This window comes from Phocoena sinus, chromosome 19, assembly GCF_008692025.1.
Source record: "Phocoena sinus isolate mPhoSin1 chromosome 19, mPhoSin1.pri, whole genome shotgun sequence".
Taxonomy (NCBI): domain Eukaryota; kingdom Metazoa; phylum Chordata; class Mammalia; order Artiodactyla; family Phocoenidae; genus Phocoena; species Phocoena sinus.
Window position 1 is genome coordinate 25,322,733 of NC_045781.1, and position 17,230 is coordinate 25,339,962.

Below are 17,230 nucleotides of genomic sequence, written 5' to 3' on the forward strand. Positions count from 1 at the left end.
ATACCAGAAATTACATCTTTCACAAGGATTCAAGCCCATGATGAAAATTTCAGATGTAATTTTAAAAACATGTGAGGAGGCATATAACTTGTCAAAATCATTTTAGAAGGTATTGCCATGGAAATGGCATGAAGATCTCTGTTGTAGTCACTGCAAGGGGCCATTGGTAGGGTCTGAGGACAAAACTACTGTGATCTTTTAGTGTTTTACAAACCACTCTGTGGAAAGGGTGGGAACAGGAGACTAGTGAGAGGCCACAGCTGTAAATCCAGGCTATATGGTGGCTTGGATCAGAGCGGTAGCTGCAGAGTAGAGCCAACAGGATTTGCTACCTGATCTGATGTATCATGTGGAGAGAAAGAGAGAGAGAGAATCGATGATAATTCCAGCTACAGGGTTTGGAGCTGATCAACTCATCTACTTATAGCTATAAACTCAACTCTAAAATGGATTTGATAACACGTTTTGGCTCATAGAGCTGCTGTGGGGTTTAAAAGAAGTCTAATTCTCCTGAACTATAAAAGATGTAGCGCCAGACCTCCAGTAAAATGTAATAAACTTTAGCTATTGTATGGATATCCCTCTTTGAAGCAGATCTTCATCTTATCACTGATGTTTTAAGAGTCTTTAGCATTTTGTCTTTTGTTTTCACACTAAACTCTATCTTTACAGAGGGCAGGAGTGATTCCTAGAGACCTTTGCATTCTCGGCTCATATCCCAGTGCCTGGAACATGTGTTCCTTAAATATTTGTTGACTATCTTCTTGACAAATCTCATTGATATGATGTTTCTACAAATATATATCCTTTGGTCTCCCCATTACTTCAGGTTCCAATTTTTTTAGCCTAACTGTGAGCGCCTATTTTCCTCTTCTCCTCCCTTACTGTTCCTCAAGCGCCCGTGATCCATACATGCAGATGCCAGTGACAGGATAAAAATGTGCACCCTTTCAAAGGCATGTTCAACATTAAAAAAAAATAAACTTATTTATTTATTTTTGGCTGCGGGTCTTCGTTGCTGCGCGCGGGCTTTCTCTAGTTGCAGCAAGCGGGGGCTACTCTTCATTGCGGTGCGTGGGCTTCTCATTGTGGGGGCTTCTCTTGTTGCTGAGCACAGGCTCTAGGTGCGCGGGTTTCAGTAGCTGTGGCACGGGTATCTAGGAAAGAGGTACTATAAAGTAAGAAATTCCATTATTTGGTTTCTACTTGGTTCTGTACATACCTTATTTCCCTCTGAATCCTAGAGGGAGAGCTAGCTCGTTGATTACTGCATCCCTCGTTAGTGACCAGAACACTCCCCGGAAGGTAGTGGATGCACAATAAGTATTCAAGTAATGAAAGAACCAAGCAGGAAACGAGGAATATACGAAATGAACCGACTTGCGCGGACAGGCTGCAGTTCCTCCCCAGGGCAGGAGGCGGCGCCAGTGTTACGCCTACTCGGCTGCCGTCAGCTCTTGGCCCCTCTGGCTGACCGTCCAACTCGAGGTGCCAAGCTAGTGCAGGAGCTAGCCAATAGAAAGCCGTCTTAGTCATGGGGTCTGGCAGAAGTGTCCAATGAACGTAGTGGGTCTAGGAAAGGGGCGGTGCTAAGAGGAGGGGCACAGGGGAGTTGTTAGAGGTGGGAGTTGGAGCTGCGGGCCTGGAGAGGGTAGCGGAGCTGCGATGCGGACGGGGCAGCGCCGGTGAACGGAGCTGCACCCCGACATGAACTCGCTGGAGCAGGCGGAAGGTAGGGTGGGCCGCTTGGGCCGGTTCCGGGCTTCTCCCGGAAGCTGGCGGGGCTCCGGAGGGGCCTGAATCGTGGAAACCTGGTCCGGAGAGAGGAGGCCGCGAGGATTGGACTGACGGGGTCCGGGGCTGGGGGCGCGGGGGTCGGTCCAGGGGCCAAGGGGCGGCAGTATCCGGCCGGTCGCTGCTTCCGGCGCGCGTGGTCTCAGCCGGCGCTTGTCGGGGGCGCGTTGCGTCAGTTCCTCCATTCCCCGAGCTTAGACCAGGTAGCTTCTCGTCCTGGCTGCTTATATTTTTCATTCATTAGCAAACATTTTTACTTCGTGCCTTGTAGTATGCTAACTCAATTTTTTTTTGATACCTTCACGAATTGTATCCCTGATTTCTGCCGTGGTTTCTGGTAACTGCCGGGGTAAGGGAGTGCCTCTTGGTCTCCTTTTCTAAAGTTCAAAAAACGCAACTGAGGGCTTCCCTGGTGGCGCAGTGGTTGGGAGTCCGCCTGCCGATGCGGGGGACGCGGGTTCGTGCCCCGGTCCGGGAAGACCCCACATGCCGCGGAGCGTCTGGGCCCGTGAGCCATGGCCGCTGGGCCTGCGCGTCCGGAGCCTGGGCTCCGCAGCGGGAGAGGCTACAGCAGTGGGAGGCCCGCGTACCGCAAAAAAAAAACAAAACGAAAAACGCAACTGAAAGTGATACCCCACCTTGCTCATTCAGAGCGAGTACCTTGGGTGCCCCTGTGTTGTGGAACCAGGCGTCGGCGCTCCAGAAGTGCCACGAAGATCAATTGTAACCTCTTGGGAGGGAGGAAAGGGGAGCGTCTTTGCATACCCACCTGTTAGCCGTATCAGAAGTCCAGACTGAAAACGTAGCCATTAATTAAGTACAAGGGCTGGAATTCGGAATTGGGTAATTGCGTTCAAATTGACTTCGAAGACTTCGGTGTTAGGTAATAACGTTGTTCTGCCTAATAGGGAGTTCTTGGTTCCAACGGAATTAAAACTCGAGCTGATTTTGATCCTTTATTTGCAACCCCCAAATTTCTAGCTTTTGGCACCGGCTGAGGCTGCTGTTGATTTTCCACATACCATTTTATGACGCTTCCAAAAGTGAATCGGCCAGTTTCCTTATATGTGAAATTGGAATTAAAGAAACCTAATGTATTTGTCAAGTGTTTAAAGCTGTCATAGTAAAGAAGTAAACAGTGCAGTGATACATGTAAGTTGGTGTGCAAGACCTGAAGCAGAGTACCTAAAATTCATCTTAATAGATTCAAACTAGTAAGAGTAGCTAATTAGAAAATTGAAATCTTTTTACCTAGATCTCAAGGCTTTTGAGAGGAGACTTACTGAATATATTCATTGTTTGCAACCTGCCACTGGACGTTGGAGAAGTAAGTGCCTGGATGTTTTTTAAGGGAAAATAAAGTTAAAATTGATACTTTTATTCCTGCCTAGCAATGATTTGCTTCTCTGTAAAACTTTTGTTTTACAAATGTTTGCAAATCTTTATTAAACCATAAGATTCCCTTTTATTTGGACAGTTTTACATTTATTTGACATTGTAAATAATGGCATTACAGAGAAATTTTAAGAAAAGAAACTGACAACCCTAAGAGAATAGTCTATTTTGTGTGGTTGAATTTTTATTTTTACATTAAAATGCGTATACTTTTAAACAAATATTACAAATCTGATAACCAGCACACGTAATAAAAATTTCAGTAGTCTGTCTAGCAGTTTTACAATTTTGCCTACAAACTATTGAAATAAAGTTTGTTAAGGAAAATGATATTCAACGAGTGCTGTAAAATATGATTTGAAAGAATTGTGGTTACTGCCCCATGGAAATATATAGGAAATGCAGACGAATATACAAGTGATGACCTCAATAAGCAAAATATTTTGCTAATTTATGTTGGGACAGTCTTAATTTCTTGGCTGTTCCTTGCTGAAATTTAATTTCTGCCAAGAAGGAAGTACAGCAGCACATGTTGAGGACATACTTTATTTTGAAGTATAATTCACTTTGTGGGACCAAACTGAAGAGCCCTATTGAAGTGAAGGGTCTTCTCCTATGTCGAGATTTTTTGTGTATTTTTATTAAATCTATTTGTAAAGTATTAGTCATATGCTACAGGAATTCTGATTGGTTAGAATTCACAAGTAATGATTTTTCTCAGGTTCTCCAGTTTACCTAGGAATTACCCGCAAAACCTTGTTTCGCTGTTACTTGAGAATCTTTTAAAATGTATATGATGCTTCTTTTAAAATGTATATGATGCATTTCTATCTTATAAAGTGTAATGAACACGCTTTTTCTCTGATTCACAGTCTAAGTGCTTACATACAAATGCCATCAGCTTGTTCAGTGTACCAAAGTATGTTTATGAGGTCCCTTCTGGTGGGTTTGCTTTTGCTTTTGCTTCATTAAAAAAAAAAAAAAAAATCTGTATACTTTAGCATGTTTCTTATTGGAAGTGTAGAATTATAAGAAACTGAGTTTAATCTGTTCTGAGCTGAGAACATAAGTTTGAAATTTTGCGTTTTATTAAATATCTAAAATGAGATTTTTTTCCTATGATTTGCCTCTTCTAAAAGTATATCACCACGAATTCTAGATAAAGTTTTACTATATTTATGTTGCACTTTGAAGCTTGATCTCTACATTTTAAAAATGTATGCATCCCAACTGAAAGATAGTAACTGATTGGTCTCCAGAATAGTAACTAGGTCTTGGTGCCCCTTTATTACTTTTTAGTAATACCATATATTCTTAAGTTTTACTTATGATCTATATAGAATTTTTTAAATAATTCTAGCTTAGTGGGGAGAAAGGAACTTTTTCGAACTTCTACTGTCAATAATTTCTACCCCAACCTTCCTTAAGTCCCTTAAAGAAAATCTGATACTGATTGGTGTGCTCCACACTTCCCGACATTGACCTTTGTTTAATTCAACAACAAGCAGTTGTCTGCAAGGCAAAAGTCTTTAGTCCAAATTCTCAGTGCATTCATGAAAGAGTCTTTGTTTGGTTTGTTTACATTTGAAAAATGAGGTTTTTGGGGTGGTTTGGGGGGGGTTTTTGTTTTGAATTTATTAGATCTGTAACATCAGTGTAAAGACATTGAAAGTTACATAAGAAAATCTTACATTAAAGTTTTACCATCTTGGTTCTTACTGCTTTTAATTTCATTAATCTTCAGGAATTTTGACTAAATTATTAAGGGGGACAGTATCCTCCTCAGTTACTAAGGTTCACGTTGTTTCAGAGAATTCCTCAAGGTCATATGGCAAGTCTCCTCTAAGTCCTGAGTGGAGTCCATTCTCCGTTTAATGAAGCGCTGCATCCTTTGGCTGTCGTATTAAGAACTGGTGGGAGTATCATATTAATAGCTTATTTCCTTACTAATTTCATGTTTATCTTTCATCAGTGCTTCTTATAGTGGTATCTGTCTGTACAGCTACTGGTGCCTGGAACTGGTTAATAGATCCCGAGACGCAAAAGGTAGAAGTTTTGATTTAAAATCTTTAACAGATTGAGACGGTGGATACAGCAGTGCTTTGTTCTTTGTAAAGTATTAATCAGATGCTACCTATTAGTACTAGTAGTGATATTAATCATTGTATTAAAAATATGCTTTATCTTAATTTGCTTGAGAAAAACTTTGGCTGGCTGCTGTGGGTTAAGTATCTTTGCAGAGAAAAAGGCCTAAGAAATGCTACCTCACTTATATTACTTCTCATTCATTTCTGAACTTGTGTACAGTTTTTACATATCTCATTTTTACATATTTCAGTGTAAACGTTGTCTTTGTTCTGTTTTGTTCATTTAGTGTCATCAGTGCCAGCTTTTAAAAATTATAAAACAACATTTTCTTCTATGAATTATCTTTGTTAATTCTTTTCCTCATCTCATAAAGCATTCGAGACAACTTTGCAGGAAACATTATGATAAAATAGCAAATGTAAATGTAATAAACAGTCAAGACCAGTAAAAACAGAGTACGAGGTCAAAACCAGGAAGGAAACCAGGTTACTGATATCATAGGCCCTGTGGGCCAGCAGAGTTGCCAGGGTTGAGTTTTAAATTAGTCTCTAAAGTCACAGCTAGTTCCACGGTTTTCATTATCTGTGAGAACACATTTGTAAGTTCTTTAAGCTAGCAAAGGTTTTCTTTCTCATCATTTATCTTTAAAAAAAAAATTCTGCCTGAAGTTTAATATAAGAAACACTGAGAGATCTCCCACTGGGCACTAAGAATATTCCTGTACCAAATGTAATAACAGATTTCATAATGTTATTTCTTGAAGCATCCTTTGATGAAAGCTGGTAGCATGTTTCTCAAATTTCTATCTCTTTCTACCAATTTGTGCCTTAATTTCAAACTTGGGCTTTTTTATTAGAGAAGTAATCGTCTTCAGTTTTCCAGTGAAGTTTTTTCCCCCCAGTTCAGGTTTATTTAGGTAATAATGATGTTGTAGTTTTCACAGATTTAACCCTACTTTCCCTTTTAAACTGTAATTAGGTATACTACTTCTAGTAGCTTTATTTACAACCTTTTGGGTTATGCAAAAGAAAAACCTAATAATAAGGCTTTTGTCAGCAGTCTAAATGACAGTTCAGACAGCCAGGGGGTTGTTTACCGTGTAGTCTCCCTGACGCTACCCACTGAGGTGGAGAAAAAAGAATAGGAAGCAGGGGAGGTTGGTGATGGGATCTCATGTTAATAGAGGGGTTTTTATGATGGATAGGAAACTCTCCTGTATGTTCATTTATAAAAATCTGATCTTAAGGCTACACTTGGTACTCATCTTTAGGGGAAGAGTGAAGGAGGCTGGCAAGAAGATTAAAAAAGGTCTATCTTGGGAAATGAATCTGACTTCTAATTGTGAACAATATAAGCTGATTTCAGCTAGTTGAGATCTTAATAAAACACAGAATTAAATGTAATTTGAAATAGGCCCAAAACTCTGTAGTTAATATAATTTTCTAAATTAGGTGAGAGTATAACTATTAGCTTAAGGGTTGGCTCTTTACATTTCACTATTTAATAACCTCAAACCTGACAAGAGTTTTGAATAGCAGTTGTCTGTAAGAGGACTTGCAAACTCAAAAGCCAGTGGCTAGCTGGAAGAACACAAGGAGAGAAGGAATATGGCAAACTGGAAAGTACACAAATGCCTGAACTAAAGGAGGCAGCTGTTACCTGGATGCAGTTGATTGTTGCCGTGGAGGAAGGCAGGCTGATAACTGACTGGTCTAATGAAGATTGAAACACTGTATGTGCTGGTCTTGTACAGGGCACGTAAAACATAGGCACGTAATTCCTGTGGGAATTAAACTGTCCTCAGAGGTTTAAGAAGGCATTACTCTGGAATATTAAACTTTCTTCAGGATCTCGTCCTTCTGGGAGCTTCTTCCTTCCTGATGTTTTCAACCTGTCATCTCTTCATTTGACAAATTTATTTAACCAGTACCATGCTAGGCCAGTGCTCTTCATAAGTTTAGTTGTCTGTCTTGAAACAGGTATACATATCTTATCAGAGAGGAGCGCAGATGCTCTTAGCTTGGTTCTGTGCTCCCATTTAGTTTCTAATCCACTCCATTTCTTTTTCTGGACTCTAAATACTTGTCTTCTCAGTCCACGTTCCGATTCCCCAGTGGTCTGGCTTCAGTGCCTACTCTTTTTTTTTTTTTTTTTTTTTTTTAGTGCCTACTCTTGTTCCAATCCTGCATCCTGTACCCTTGTCCCTCTACCTACTCTTAGAATTATGTATGCTTCTGTTTTCTACTGTCAACTGATTATTCTCAGATCTTAAATTAGCCCTTTGTTTCTCTTGAACTCTAGTTTTTTATTGATAGCTACTAATCATTTTCCCCTGCTGGGATGTTCTGTGGCCATCTAAACCTAGTAGCTTCAAAACCAAACTCATGTTTTGCCTCTTTCAAAGAGAAAGGGTGAAGCTGGAACTGACTTTTACAAGGATATGTAGGAGCTAGCCAGGTGAAGAGGAGAAAAGGAAAATGGTAGCATGAGTGTGCAAGTGTGGCAGGAGATGATTAGACTGAGACCAGGTTATGAACGGCAGAGTTTGCTCACCTCTGCTTTTTAACAGGGAAGATAACCAGATCACGTCTGACTTGTGTTTTCATTGAGAGTCAGAGGCCTCATCTTCATTCATTCAACAATATTTGTTGAGCACCTATACTTGCCAAGTGCTGTTTCAGGTGTTGGGAGAATAATGATGCCCACGACAGTGTCCCTTTTCTCGTGGAACTTGTAGTCTTCTGCTTTTTAAAGTACTTCTCACTAGGAAGGTTTCAGTAAATATTTTTGGTAGGGTGTTTTTTTATTATAGGAGTAAATTTTTAATGGTTGAAGCATTTGGAATGAATGGAGGGAATATTGCTACATTGTCTTGCTACACTGAAGATATAAAACATACATTATTTTAATTTTCATAGTATAGCAATATGGAGAGCTAGGATTTTTGGAAGTCTCCAGATTCTCATAGTTTATCTGTTTTTTTTTTTTGGGGGGGGGCGGGGGGGCATGCCACGCGGCTTGTGGGATCTCAGTTCCCTGACTAGGGATTGAACCCAGGCCACAGGAGTGAGAGCCCAGAATTCTAACCACTAGGCCACCAGGGAACTTTCCAAATTCTCATATTTTAGATAATTAAATGTTATATACATTCATGCACAAGTGGGGAGGTAGGAATCAATATTGTTCTAAGATTTTTAACATTTTTATCTTTCCAACTCTTTTACAGGTGTCCTTCTTCACATCATTATGGAACCATCCATTTTTCACCATTAGCTGTATCACTCTAATAGGCTTGTTCTTTGCTGGAATACACAAGAGAGTAGTTGCACCGTCAATGTATCCTTTACCATGCATTGAGTTTTATTCTCTGAACTAAATTAAACCACCTTCCCAATCTCTAGGTGTTCTTAGAAGCTTACTCTTCAAATATAAGTTTTCCTTTGACCACATTCATTCAGTATAGCTGCTCGATGTCGAACTGTATTAGCAGAGTACAACATGTCTTGTGATGATGTAAGTATTTTCATTAGAAAACTGTAGACACGTGTGAAAGGACTGAAGTGTTTTGGCTTAAGTAAAACAAACATTTTATTAACAATAAATTGTCTCCATGGAATTAATAGGGGGGATATTCGTTGTAGCATTGATTCTAAGACACTTTTTTTTTTTTTACATTGTAACATCTCTGAAGATTGACATGCATCCAGTAATCAATGGTGTCTTACAATTAAATTGGTAGAGTTGAGAGTTTAATCTTTCTTAATGACATAAAGTCATGATCCATCTTCTAATTGAAGCTATCTTAGATTCAAAGAAATAAACAGTGGTCATTATTGGCCAAAAATGGCTCAGTGGGATGGTTTTGTAAACTACTGTTATGTATCTCACACTCTTCCATATGTAGGATTTTATGTAGAGTCATAGTTTAATTGATGGACTGTGGACATATGAACGTACCGTATTTTTAAAAGTTGATCACATATCAATATAAGAATATCTCACAATTTTGATTTATTTATAAAAGCATTTTTACCTTCAACTTAAAAAACTATTAAGTAGTACCTACCCAGTATAGGAAATTCAAATAAAAAACAAAAAAAAGTATTAGGGCAGGAAGACAACTGGATCAATGGAAGAGAATAAAGATTAAACACTTTGATTTTTTAAAAAATTAGTAGAAAAAAAATTAGTAGAAGATAAGGGTAGTCTTTCAAGTCAAAAGGGAAGAAATAGGCTATTTATAGTATTGAGACAGTTGGCTCTTCATTTGGAAAAAGATGAATTTAGACCTCTACCTCACATCAATTAAAAAAACTAAATTCCAGGTAAAGTCTTAAATAGATTTAAAAAGACATATACATCCCACCATAAAAGCATTAGAAGAAAATACAGAAGAATATGTTTATAACCTTGGGATAGGAAAACATCTTCTTAAGTCACAAAACAGAAATGCCATAATGGAAGAAGTTGGATACATTTAATTGCACCAACATTTGAAGATTTTGTACATTAGAACACAATAAGTTAAGCAGTAATTAGAAGAAATCATTTGTAATGTACCTAATAGATAGAGGGTAGTATCCAGAATGCTTGAAGGCCTATTAAAAATCAAAATAAAAAGACAAATAGTACATTTTTAAAATGGAAAAGGTAAGTCGTATCACAGAAATGGAAATACAAATGGCCAATAAACATGTAAAGACTGGAGAGCCTCATTTTGTAATCAGGGAAGTGCAAAGTAAAACTGAGTTCATTTGTATTACCTGTCAGATTAGTAAAGATTAAATAACTCCAGTATTGTGGTGAAATGATGCAGCCATACACTGCTTGTTGGGAATATACATTGATGCAGCCATTCTGAAGGGCAATTTTCATCATTCTTATAAAATGTAATATGTGCATGTCTCATGACCTAACTATTCTACTTTTCCCCAACTCCCCTGGTTGGGGGGACCATCACACATGTACGCAAGGAGGCAAGTACAAGATTGTTCATTGTAATATCCTTAACAGTAGTGAAAAAAATGGAAATAATTTTTGTTTCTCAACAGAAATTTTGTTTCTCAACAGTGGTAAAATAGGGTGTGGTAAAGCCATATCATAGGAAATCAGAAGTAAATCTATAAGTATGGACATGGAAGTATCTCGAAGACATAATGTTAGGAGCAAAAAGTAAATTATCAAACAATATGGTCAGTTTGGTACCTTTTTTTTTTAAGTTTTAATTATGTAAATTTCCAAACATAAAAAAGCAGAGAAGAGCTAAATGAACTTCCCGTGTATCATCAGCCAGTGTCGACAATAAATCAACTCATGGCCATTCTTTTTTTTTTTTCTTTTTTTAATCTTTTTTGGAGTATAATTGCTTCACAACACTGTGTTAGTTGCTGTTGTACAACAAAGTGAATCAGCCATATGCATACACATGTCCCCACATCCCCTCCCTCTTGAGCCTCCCTCCCATCCTCCGTATCCCACCCCTCTAGGTCATCGCAAAGCCCCGAGCTGATTCCCTGTGCTATGCTGCTGCTTCCCACCAGCCAACTATTTTATATTTGGTAGTGTATATATGTCGACGCTACTCTCACTTCGCTTCAGCTTCGCCCTCCCACCCGTTGTCCACAAGTCCATTTTCTATGTCTATCTCTTTTTTTTTTTAATTTATTTTTGTTTTATTTATTTTGGCTGTGTTGGGTTTTTGTTGCTGTGCGTGGGCTTTCTCTAGGTGCAGCGAGTGGGGGCTCCTCTTCCTTGCGGTGCGTGGTCTTCTCATTGTGGTGGCTTCTCTTGTTGCAGCACACAGGCTCTAGGCATGCAGGCTTCAGTAGTTGTGGCACGTGGGCTCAGTAGTTGTGGCTCCTGGCCTCTAGAGTGCAGGCTCAGTAGTTGTGGTGTGCAGGCTTAGTTGCTCTGTAGCACGTGGGATCTTCCCAGAGCAGGGCTCGAACCCGTGTCCCCTGCGTTGGCGGGTGGATTCTTTAACCACTGTGCCACCAGGGAAGCCCCCCCATGTCTACCTCTTTATTCCTGCCCTGCCTTTTTTTTTTCCTAAGTTAATTTTTTTTTAAATGGTGCTTTATTTTCATAATTAGAAGGTGAAATAATTACCATTTCAAATAGACATATTTGAATATTTCCTATTTTGGTGCTTTCCTCTTCCCTGAAATGTATTCAAAGCCTTGTTTTTTTGTTTGTTTTTTGAATTTTATTTATTTATCTTTTTATACAGCTGGTTCTTACTAGTCATCCATTTTATACACATCAGTGTATACATGTCAATCCCAATCTCCCAATTCATCACACCACCACCCCTACCTGCTGCTGCTTTCCCCACTTGGTGTCCATAGGTTTGTTCACTACATCTATGTCTCAATTTCTGCCCTGCAAACCGGTTCATCTGTACCATTTTTCTAGGTTCCACATATATGCGTTTATTCCTGCCCTGCAACTAGGTTCATCAGTACAGTTTTTTTTTTAGATTCCATATATATGCGTTAGCTTATGATGTTTGTTTTTCTGTTTCTGACTGACTTCACTCTGTGTGACAGACTCTGGGTCCATGCATCTCACTACAAATAACTCAATTCGTTTCTTTTTATGGCTGAGTAATATTCCATTGCATATATGTGCCACATCTTTATCCATTCATCTGTCAGTGGACACTTAGGTTGGTTCCATGCCCTGGCTATTGTAAATAGTGTTGCAGTGAACATTGTGGTATGTGTCTCTTTTTGAATCACGGTTTTCTCAGGCTGTATGCCCAGTAGTGGGATTGCTGGGTCATATGGTAGTTCTATTTTTAGTTTTTTAAGGAACCTCGGTACTGTTTTCCATAGTGGTTGTATCAATTTACATTCCTACCAACAGTGCAGGAGGGTTCCCTTTTCACCACACCCTTTCCAGCTTTTATTGTTTCTAGATTCTTTGATAATGGCCATTCTGGCTAGAATGCCCAGAGATAAACCCACGCACAGATGGGCACCTGGTTTATGACAAAGGAGGCAAGTACATGCAGTGGAGAAAAGACAGCCTCTTCAATAAGTGGTGCTGGGAAAACTGGACAGCTACATGTAAAAGAATGAAATTAGAACACTCCCTAACACCATACACAAAAATAAACTCCAAATGGATTAAAGACTTAAATGTAAGACCAGACATTATAAAACTCCTAGAGGAAAACATAGGAAAAACACTCTGACATAAACCACAGCAAGATCTTTTTTGACCCACCTCCTAGAGTAACGGAAATAAAAACAAAAATAAACAAGCAGGACTTTTTTAAACTTAAAAGCTTTTGCACAGCAAAGGAAACCATAAACAAGACAAAAAGACAACCCTCAGAATGGGAGAAAATATTAGCAAAATGAAACAAGAGACAGAGGATTAATCTCCAAAATAGACGAACAGGTCAATATCAAAAAAACAATCCAGTTAAAAAATGGCAGAAGACCTAAGTAGACATTTCACCAAGGAAAACACACAGATGGCCAAGAGACACGTGAAAAGATGCTCAGCATCACTAATTACTAGAGAAATGCAAATCAAAACTGCAATGAGGGGCTTCCGGGAAGCGCAGTGGTTGAGAGTCTGCCTGCCGATGCAGGCGACACGGGTTTGTGCCCCGGTCCGGGAAGATCCCACATGCCGCGGAGCGGCTGGGCCCGTGAGCCATGGCCGCTGAGCCTGCGCGTCCGGAGCCTGTGCTCTGCAATGGGAGGGGCCACAACAGTGAGAGGCCCGCGCACCACAAAAAAAAAACAAAAAACAAAGCTGCAATGAGGTATCACCTCATGGCCATTCTTAACTCATGTGTACCCCTGCCAACCTTCCCTGTCATCAGGTTATTTAAAAACAAATCCCAAGTGATGTATTTTACCCTCAATCAGCATGATAGAAGCACCAAATTTTTATTCATATATGTGAATGTAAATCTATAGGAAACAATCTGGAAGAATTCATGCTAAAACTGGTTTCTTCTGTAAGAGGGCTAGTGTTTGAGGTGAATGGAAAGGATGACTTTAAGCTCATCTTGGTTGAACTTTTTATAATGAGATTACATTAATGTCTTATGTAATTTAAAATAGATTTAAAGTGGATTTAAAACTGATATTTTTATACAGTGGTATACTATACATTCTGTATTGTAATAGCAATATAAAAAGGTACAAGCTGCTGAAACATAGTAATGTTGATGAATTTCAGAAACACGTTGAGTGAAGTAGATGAAAAAGAACACGCTGTGTGATTCCATTTACTTAAAGATCAGAGAGAGGCAGATTAACCTGTGGTAAGCAGTTATGTAGGGAGTGGGGGGTACCATTGACCTTGGAAAGGAGCATGGAGGAACTTTCTGAGTGGTGGTGATGTTCTGTAGCTTGATCTGGGTGGTGGTGACGTGGGTATGTACATTTGTCAAAACTCATAAAACTGTACGCAAGATTTGAGCATTTCACTGTGCATGAATTATACCTCAGTAAAACGGTAGAAAAATTAGTATCAAAGTTCTACCAAGATATCAAGGAGGGCTTCCCTGGTGGCGCAGTGGTTGAGAGTCCGCCTGCCGATGCAGGGGACGCGGGTTCGTGCCCCGGTCCGGGAAGATTCCACATGCCGCGGAGCGGCTGGGCCCGTGAGCCATGGCCGCTGGGCCTGCGCGTCCGGAGCCTGTGCTCCGCAACGGGAGAGGCCACAACAGTGAGAGGCCCGCGTACCGCAAAAAAAAAAAAAAAAAAAAAAAAAAAAAAAAAAAGATATCAAGGAGTTACCGAAAAGGTGAAAGTGAGAATTGAGAGGGAGCCAGAATCCTGACAACGCTTGACCTGAGGACAATAAAGTGTGTTTCTGAAAACCACCTAGAATTTTACCAACCAAAGATAATCACCATGTTTTATATTTTATTGTGTATTCTCATTTACTTTTATAAAAGATGTTATAATCAAGTTCATAAAGAACCATTAAAAAAATAAAAAGATGTTACGAATTTTTCAAACCTGCTTCTTTGACCCAACATTAGGACTTAAGAGCCACCGTATACTGAAGGTTAACAGTGAAAGGTCCCAGGCCTGTTTTTTTTTCTGCATGATCTCAAGATCTTCCATTTTGTTTAATTACATACTGTCCCACTTTATGGACACATCATAATTTAATCCCTTACGTCCACATTTTGCATGTTATATATGTTGTGCATTTTTCACTAGAACTTAAGCTCCGTAAAGACAAGGAACTTTGTCTAGTTAGTTCATTACTGGGTCCCTAGCATCTCACACGTCTGGCACATTAATGGGCACTCAGTAAATACTGAATTAATAGCACTTAAATGTACATCTACCCTTGCACCTAGTTTCCTTCAGATAAATTCCTAGAAGTGGAATTGTTTGGATTATATGGTATATGCTTTTTTTGTTTTGTTTTGATAAATATGACGGCCCTATAGAAGAGTTGTATCCACATACACTGAATACCCGCAGTGTATGAGTGTCTATTGCTCCAGCCATTGGTTTACATTTTAACTTGAGGAAGTTAAAATTTTAATGTTAGAAAAAGGGAAAACTTTTTGTTCAAATACATAGTTTTATTTCTGTTTTATGGTAAGGGGCATAAATTAGTCTATATAAGTTGGGCTTTTATTTTATCCACTGGATTGGTTGGCTGATTTTCTGGTAGCCAGTGGATAGGGAATTCATCAAAAAAAGATTTTATGTGTATGTTTTGAAGTACTAAAGATTTTAGGAGAAAGTTCCACACAAAGAACACTTTGAAAACATAATTATTAATTGCTTAATCTTGACTAAATATAGGGGGGTGTTCTAATGCCCTTTAAGGTTTCTAGGTAAGTGGTGGTGTTCTTAATAGAACTGTATGCTTTTAAACTTTTTTTTTTTTTTCATTTTTACAGACAGGAAAACTAATTTTGAAACCTAGGCCTCATGTTCAATGACAATCTGCACTCATTGTTATGGGACTTAAAACAACCTTTCTTCAAAAAGTGATACAGCAAAAAGCCATAAAGGATTGCTTTTACAGTTGGATATGTGAACGTCATAGCAACAACTGACAAGAAATGTGCAATATTTACCCAGATTATCTTCATGGTGGTGACTCGCGTAATCAGTGCTTTGGTACCTTTGATTATTTGTGTTTCAGTATTAGTGTCACTTTAGTACTTCAGATCCTGCAAAGATTTTTGCAGATGAAGTATGTATGTATGTTACTAAGTTAAACTTAGAAACAGAACCTCATCCAGTTTTTATAATGTATTTTTGTAAACTACTGTAAATAGCAAATCAATGCCAGTGTTAAAAAGGAAACGTTATGTGGACTTTGTTCTCCTGCACCAGTGTTTCAGGAACATCTGCTTGCCATCTCCACAGCTCTTTAAAACCAGCTATTACGTATAGCTGTGCCTTTCACTCTTACACACCTCTCTTTTAATCATAATGCAGGAAAAACATTGGATTGAGCTTAGACTAAGGAAAATTCATCTCCATTATGTTTTAAGAAATTATAGGTGTTTTGAGAAACAGTTTTTGTTAAAACTAGATAGTGAACTTCAGCCACTATTGTGATATTTTCCAGTTCATTGTTTTCATTTAATGCTAAATATACTTTATATTTTTTTAATGATTTTAAGAACACTCCAAAGGCTTCTGAATAGACAAGTTTAGTTATAAATTATGTATTGTCTGGGGAATTCGATAGTCATTGTTTTAGATAATGGGATTTTATGCTGTGGTAGACATGCTGTTACACTAGTATCGTGCAGGTGTGATCGATCAGCCACACCATCACAGGGATAACTTGGGAGCAGTGCCACAAACTAGAGTCTACAATTCTCACTGTTTAGAGAGTGTTAATGACATACTGTGTATGCATATTAGCCACATGTACTATAACAGCCCTTAAAATTAAACTATTGGGATTGCTGTAAATATTTTAAAGGACTAGAGGTGCCTTTTACCTGTTTATTAGAAGATTTTGAAAGGTTTAAATTATTTCACGAGCAGTCTTTTAAATTTCATTTAACATAAGGCTGAAAATTCAAAAACAGGACAAAAAACCTTTTTAACAAGGCTGCCGTTTATCTTAAATGTGTTCATCTTGGCTTTCACGTGTATAAAATTTCATTCTTTGAACTGCAGCAATAAACCCCTCTGCTCCTACGAAGTTTTAAGAGGGTATTCCATATATTCTGCATTGTTTTATTTCCTGTAAATTTTGTAGGTAAATATGTGCATAAAAATAAATACTTTATATATATTTAGTGATTGGGCTTTTTCCTTGGTTTATTTTAAGTCTGTAACTGAAAAAAATTTTAAACATACTGAGCGTGTCAGGTACAGGCTAACATAAAATGAGTCAGATACAGGCTGAGTAAAATGAGATACTTTAACTGTGTGTCCAGTAGAGCAAATTTCAAGTAGCAATTGAAGGTACCCAGTTTATTAGGCTGTGAATACTTTAAATTTTAAAAAATATTTATTTATTTCTTTCACTGCGCCGGGTCTTAGTTGTGGCATGTGGGAACTTTTAGTTACAGCATGCAGAATCTAGTTCCCTGACCAGGGATCGAACCTGGGCCCCCCCCTGCATTGGGAGTGTGGAGTCCCAACCGCTGGACCACCAGGGAAGTCCCCTTTTAATATTTCTTATTCATCGTTGTCTGATAATATGTGGTGTTTAATTAGGAAATGCAGGATTTCTCAAAAATTAAGCTCTACAAACCTGGATCACTAGTTTCCTCCAAGAGTATAAAGCTGAAGAGGGATTTTATGTGTCCTAAATCCTTTTTGGAATCATCAGCTACTTTTTGTATTTAGCAAAATCCTTGAATCTTTTCCCCTAGAAAAATATGTCTGTGTATGTACATATACGGTGCATGTACTTGGAGAGGTTTTCAAGGATTTCCTGATGCCAGGCTACTTGGAATCCATTGGCTCCAAGAAAGAAACTTTTG

General features: G+C 38.7%; 1 protein-coding gene across 2 annotated transcripts; it reads left to right on the plus strand.

Moving 5' to 3' along the window:
• The first annotated feature begins 1,578 nt into the window (after positions 1 to 1,578).
• On the plus strand, positions 1,579 to 16,541 carry CNEP1R1 (CTD nuclear envelope phosphatase 1 regulatory subunit 1). 2 transcript variants are annotated; one of them, XR_004347029.1, is made up of 7 exons: positions 1,599 to 1,732; positions 3,050 to 3,121; positions 5,162 to 5,235; positions 8,504 to 8,613; positions 8,736 to 8,790; positions 13,480 to 13,564; positions 15,173 to 16,541. XR_004347029.1 is itself a non-coding variant. In XM_032613997.1 (6 exons), exons 1-6 carry the CDS (start codon positions 1,708 to 1,710, stop codon positions 15,212 to 15,214), a joined length of 378 nt encoding a protein of 125 aa, XP_032469888.1. In that variant the 5' UTR covers positions 1,579 to 1,707; the 3' UTR covers positions 15,215 to 16,541. The 2 variants fall into 2 exon arrangements, 1 of the variants encoding a protein (XP_032469888.1); XM_032613997.1 differs by lacking the exon at positions 13,480 to 13,564 and having other exon boundaries at positions 1,579 to 1,732.
• Positions 16,542 to 17,230: the final 689 nt, after the last annotated feature.